Consider the following 6,830-nt stretch of genomic DNA (forward strand, 5'->3'; position numbering starts at 1 on the left):
AATGAAAACTTTTCATAAACAAGGTTTAGAGTGTCCTGATAGAAGAAAACCTATTTATAACATATGGAGTAGGATATAATAAGTAAGTGGATGTAAAATAGGTTTTCCTGGACCATTTTATTCATACAAACTGTTGTTTTACAGATACATAAACACAGCAAATGATATACTCAGGCAAATAACAACTGTTCCATTGTATTGCAGATTATATTATAGATGCATAAACCATAATGGAGAAACTTAGCACATGAATTGTTTCGATAAAAACAACACATATGCTGCCAAAATAGCATCCGTTTTCAAGATTTAAGTAATAACAGCTCATGAATGTATGATATGTATAATATAGTATCTGTGAAAGATGGAATAAACTCCTGCAACAACTAAGCGGAAATTAAAACAGTTGTAATAGAGGATAATCAAAACAATGCAAACAAGGAAATGCAGGAATTGGTGTAATCAGATGATTAAGCTCATACATGCACGTTACAGAAACTGTGTAAAAGGAGATTTGCATATCACTGGATATTGAGCAAAGGTGCATCAGAATTTCTTAGAACTAAATCTGATTAGAAATAACAGTACAAAAACAGCTAAAGATGAATATTACAGTGATTACATTGTTACTGGCCTTTAAAAAGTACTGTTTTAGTGTTTTATGCCGCAAAGATGCAGCTTGAAGTTTGAATGTACGATTTTTAGCATAATGATGCTGTTGGAGTTCCCAAAATGACTGAATGAGGTTTTTTATCAATGAAGCACAGTGGTTGGTATGCCATCTGCTGTGTTCGTAAGGAGTTTCCCAAGGCATAGCACATCACTAGATCCTACACTGCTGATGACATAACCACACAATGGAGTGGATCTGGCTTTGAATTAATTCGAAAGTATCGATCTGCAACTAGCAGGTTCCTGATGACAATGTCTAATGTCCGCACCAATCCTCCATTGTTTTGTAGCTCGAGTACAGTATAGAGATGTTGGTACTGGATACTTGACTTAGTAGTAACCAGCGACTAACGACCAATGTCACGTGACAGCACTTTAGTTAGCTTTCACACAATGTAGCCAGCTATATAGACTATACTGTTACTTATAACAGAAGTTTGACATCTGAAATCATTGTGTGCTCCACAAACTGATCAACTCCGAGAGTAGCCTGTATGATGAGAATCTCGTTTTGAGCAGTAACATTATCTGTCTTACTAGCATCTGATTCTCCACCACATTTGCTGATAAGTTTGTGAAAGGTAGCCTTAAACTGAGTAACAGTAGGATTATTATTCCAACTACCTAAACAAATGCATCAATTGCAACAATTATATAAAATCAACAAAAAATGAATGCCTTATTCACATGAAACATAGCACCCTTAAGATACAACAATACAGTTATGATCATTCTGCTGTAGTCATGATCCTGAAAATAAAATAGGTCAAAATGCTACCATATCGCTTTGCAAAATGAAAATGTGGCAAATTTTACTGGAACCAATTCAAACACATCTTAGGCATAACGCTTAATGGAAATTTCTTTATCAAGCATCCAAAATGGATTGCATCCATGAAATTATTTCAACAGAAATGACAACAAACAAACTGCAAAAATACTGCACAGAAGTACTAACCATTGCCACAGATGCATTACTAGAGAGATTTACATCAACATATTCTGCTAAGCTGCAGACATATTTATAAGCACTTGCAGTGGGAGCTGTCGCTGTTTTGCGTGCTGCTTGAGGTTTCTGAAAGAAATTTAGATATATCTACTCTAAGTTGAAAAACCTGGCAGCTCTTTGTTTGACAATATTGTTTGGAATTCAATCATTGAAAAGCACCATTCAACATTAAAAAATAAACCATTAAATGGCTGGGCAGTGTAAACAGTGTGGACACAGCATCTGGTTTCAGTTGAACATTTTGGCCTGCTCCGTCAAAACATGAATCATTGAAATGTTCGTTGCAGACAAGTGCCCAAGGACCAGGCTTATTCATTATTCTGCAGTTGAGATACCATTGTAAATAACAAGAGTTCTCAGTTACATCATTTGGTAATCTAAAAATTAAAATGAAACTGTACTAGTTAGTTAGCAACGGTAGTAATAACAATAGTATTATTACTCTTACCTTCTTACAGCTAGCTATATCCAGGTACAACAATAAATAATATTATAGACACTACAAGCATTTTTTCCAAATATTTATTTAGAAATAATGCGATGGTTTGAAGTTCTTAAATATTGATACAATAAAAATTTCAAATTTAAATAATAAAAACCTTTGTTCTAAACAAGAAAAATGTTCACTCACTAGCTTATAAATTCATCGAATCACCGACAACATACGGTCACACTCGCACACTCAGCAGTGACACTGATCGACTTTCACTCACCCAATGACCAGTTTAGTAGAACTAACTAGTGGCAGTACTAATTAGTAGTAGCACAACTAGTAGTGGTAGTAGGCTTTAGCAATAGTAATAGAACTAATAGTAGAAGTTACTCCCTTGTGAAATTTTATGCCCTTTCCTTTGAAAGTCCATCCCTGAATTTTTTTTCAGTTAATGGAATAGCACTGTGCACCTACATCCTTATGTCTCTTACATAAATCATTAGTAGTAATCTCAGTAGTCTGTCCCTTTTATTTAGCTGTGTATTCGTGATCTTCCATAGCTATTAAATCTGAAACTAGACTTCTTTCTCACATTGAACACAATGAAATTTACTCACACGCTTAACCCAACATGGTGCGGGTGGATTTCCGTACTCCCAAAGACCTTGGCCATTTCAGGGGTTTTGAGATCAATGGCTCCAATGTTTTGTACAATTGCTGCTAAGCTTAACGTCAAAAGACTGCGGAATCATTTAGAGGCATTAATTAGGTCAATATTTGACCTATGGGGTCAAGCGCTGGCATTAAATGCTCATCTTGCAGATGTTCATTGAAGCACTCGATTGCAAAGTAACTCAACTTGCCACAGACCCAAATGCGTATCATGCAATTCATGGAACCATAGTGATTACGTCAGCAATAAGAGAGAACAAGTTAATTATGAGAGCTCAGAGTCAGGAATAAGGGAGAACAGGTTTATTATGAGAGCTCAGAGAGTCAGCAATAAGAGACAACTAGTTAATTATGAGAGCTCAGAGAGTCAGCAATAAGAGACAACTAGTTAATTATGAGAGCTCAGAAAGTCAGCAAAAAGAGACAACTGGTTAATTATGAGAGCTCAGAGAGTCAGCAATAAGAGACAACTGGTTAATTATGAGAGCTCAGAGAGTCAGCAATAAGGGAGAACAGGTTAATTATGAGAGCTTAGAGAGGCAGCAATAAGGGAGAACAGGTTAATTATGAGAGCTCAGAGAGGCAGCAATAAGGGAAAACTAGTTAATTATGAGAGCTTAGAGAGTCAGCAATAAGAGACAACTAGTTAATTATGAGAGCTCAGAGAGTCAGCAGTAAGAGACAACTAGTTAATTATGAGAGCTCAGAGAGGCAGCAATAAGGGAAAACTAGTTAATTATGAGAGCTTAGAGAGTCAGCAATAAGAGACAACTAGTTAATTATGAGAGCTCAGAGAGTCAGCAGTAAGAGACAACTAGTTAATTATGAGAGCTCAGAGAGGCAGCAATAAGGGAAAACTAGTTAATTATGAGAGCTCAGAGAGTCAGCAATAAGAGACAACTAGTTAATTATGAGAGCTTAGAGAGTCAGCAATAAGGGAGAACTAGTTAATTATGAGAGCTCAGAGAGTCAGCAATAAGAGAGAACAAGTTATTTATGAGAGCTCAGAGAGTCAGCAATAAGGGAGAACAGGTTAATTATGAGAGCTCAGAGAGTCAGCAATAAAAGAGAACAAGTTAATTATGAGAGCTTAGAGAGTCAGCAGTAAGAGACAACTAGTTAATTATGAGAGCTTAGAGAGGCAGCAATAAGAGACAACTGGTTAATTATGAGAGCTCAGAGAGTCAGCAATAAAAGAGAACAAGTTAATTATGAGAGCTTAGAGAGTCAGCAGTAAGAGACAACTAGTTAATTATGAGAGCTCAGAGAGGCAGCAATAAAAGAGAACAAGTTAATTATGAGAGCTTAGAGAGTCAGCAGTAAGAGACAACTAGTTAATTATGAGAGCTTAGAGAGGCAGCAATAAGGGAGAACAGGTTAATTATGAGAGCTCAGAGAGTCAGCAATAAGGGAGAACAGGTTAATTATAAGAGCTCAGAGAGGCAGCAATAAGGGAGAACAGGTTAATTATGAGAGCTCAGAGAGTAAGCAATAAGGGAGAACAGGTTATGTAAAGTTTGCAAAATACGAAATCAACAAAAATAAACCAGTTCATAGGATTTATACGTACAGCACTTATTATTGCTTGCAATAAAAAATGACTGTAGAACAGCTTGATTGACCTGTTTACAAAGACAATAAAACAGCTGCCTTTTCTCACGAGTCGCCAAACATTTAATGGGTTTTCCCGGCCTTTACACTTGCCATGGTGGTCGTTAAATAATCATCTTCTACTTAATTCTCCTATAAACTGTCATCAGACATTATTTCGAGACAAATACACAAAAGACTGTCTGACACCTGGCTCGATCAAGTCAGTTGCGTGTGTGCCATTGACGAACTAACATTATTCTAACGATATTACGGACAAGAAACTTAAATATATTTTCTGGAGTATGGCAGAGATATGTTTTGTGTTTACTTGTCTTTTATCTAATTTTTCTGGTTATAACATTTGATATCATGTAATTTACGTAACATTTTCTGATTCAGACAGCAACTTTGCCTTAAAGATTGTGAATCAATTTGTCTTTAAAAACCTTTCAGGTTTCACTGTCAGTTGGAAATAAAGTCACAGTCAACAAAGATCTAACCACCGTTAAACTTTGGGAAGTACTCTAAATACAAATATACACACACGCATGATAAATAACTTCTAAAAATCAAAAAACTTTATAGGTTAATTATGAGATCTCAGAGAGTCAGCAATAAGGGAGAACAGGTTAATTATGAGTGCTCAGCGAATCAGCAATAAGGGAGAACAAGTTAATTACAAGAGTTCAGAGAGTTAGCAATAAGGAATAAATAGTTAATTATGAAAGCTCAAAATATCAAATTTTAACATAAAAAGTTTTTTAAAGCAAAGAAAAACCTGCAATGACCTACTACTTTTCTCTTTGTTTTTTTTTTGAGAAATAAGCTAGAGAACAAGGTCTCTAAAATATTCTACCATTTTATTCCTATTAACTGATACAAGTATAATACTACCACTGTATTCCCATGAGCTGATACAAACATACTGCTAAGTACTGTATTCCCATGAGCTGATACAAATACACCAATACTGTATTCCCATGAGCTGATACAAGTATACTACTTCTGTATACCCATGAGCTGATACAAATATACCACTACTGTATTCCAATGAGTTGATACAAATATACTGTTACTGTATTCCCGTGAGCTGGTACAAATATACTACTACTGTATTCCCATGAGCTGATACAAGTATACTACTACTGTATTCCCATGAGCTGATACAAATATACCACTACTGTATTCCAATGAGTTGATACAAATATACTGTTACTGTATTCCTGTGAGCTGATACAGATATACTACTACTGTATTCCCTTGAGCTGATACAAATATACTACTACTGTATTACCATGAGCTGATACAAATATACTACTATTGTATTCCCATGAGCTGATACAAATATACTACTACTGTAGTTCCATGAGCTGATACAAATATACCACTACTGTCTTCCAATGGTTCAAGTAGATCTAAGATAGTTGGTTTGTTAGTTGGCTTGCAAACTGATAAAATCTGACACTGATAGTGCCAAGTATATAGACCAACTTTTCTTCTTACTTTAAACTAATGAAACACTTGTCTGCTGAGCCACCAGGAGTACTACCATATTCCAGTATAACCTATGTTATAGCTACTGTAAGTCTTGTCCAACGTATCTATCTTACCTAACTCATTTCATTGTCAATGCTTTATGGATCTGGTTCAAAATCAAGATGTTCTACTTTTTCACATGCAATGGCAGACATCAGGGTAAGACAATGCATATTACACTATTGTATATTCCAGTAAAACAAGTTGAAGGACTTGATGGCTTACTACCATAGCTCAAGAGCTATTTATATGTGATGCAAAGTCATCTGCTTAGTTACTTTTAATCATTTAATGAGTAGGTCTTTTAGAGTTGTATGCATCATTTATTTTAATAATCAACTTACCCTGAAAAAAATCAACTGGTTTATCCAGAAAGGTTAGACTAAGTCCCCTCAGTTCTCCTCCATGGCTCAGTCTTACCACTGGATCACTTCTCACTGTAGCGAAGTTTACTAAACTTACAACTAGCAACAAAAGTGCAAAAGGAATCATTTTCATGACAAGGCAGCTCTGACTTGCGGTACGCTTGTGCTTGACAGCTTATCTGCCCAGCAATAATAACATTAAACCGGCTTTTGTGTGATCAAAGAGAGGCCAATGACAATCATAGCGCAGTAGTTTGTCAAGCCCCAGTAGTTGTTAGTAATGTCAACACTAGGCTATGATAACCAATGAAATGGCTAGGCCAAAATTGTTTATGCTGAAGAGCAGATAAGATCGTTTCAGCAGTGTGGCATCTTCTACAGCAAAAATTGCAGTTGCCTCTCGCCAGGATGAGTTGTGCATCCACATGTGTTTTAATCAGTAAAATTATAACTAAGCAATAACTTTTGGAATGACCAGTTTGTATGTTGCCAAAGTTATAATGAAAAAAGAAAGGGTACTGCTGGTTGAGAAATGCAATATTAGCAGTCAAAT

The 6,830-nt window shown here is 35.8% G+C and overlaps 1 protein-coding gene across 1 annotated transcript in view; it reads right to left on the bottom strand.

Moving 5' to 3' along the window:
• LOC137388020 (acylcarnitine hydrolase-like) overlaps window positions 1–6,404 on the bottom strand; it is a gene marked incomplete at its 3' end in the record, with an annotated part of 21,299 nt that extends 14,895 nt beyond the window's left edge. Inside the window, exon 1 of the mRNA XM_068074540.1 lies at window positions 6,257–6,404. Coding sequence (XP_067930641.1) covers window positions 6,257–6,404 — 148 coding nt within the window. The remainder of the gene's footprint in view (window positions 1–6,256) is intronic.
• Between the last annotated feature and the right edge of the window lie 426 nt (window positions 6,405–6,830).

This window comes from Watersipora subatra, chromosome 2 (genome assembly GCF_963576615.1).
Source record: "Watersipora subatra chromosome 2, tzWatSuba1.1, whole genome shotgun sequence".
In the NCBI taxonomy this organism is placed as follows: Eukaryota; Metazoa; Bryozoa; class Gymnolaemata; order Cheilostomatida; family Watersiporidae; genus Watersipora; species Watersipora subatra.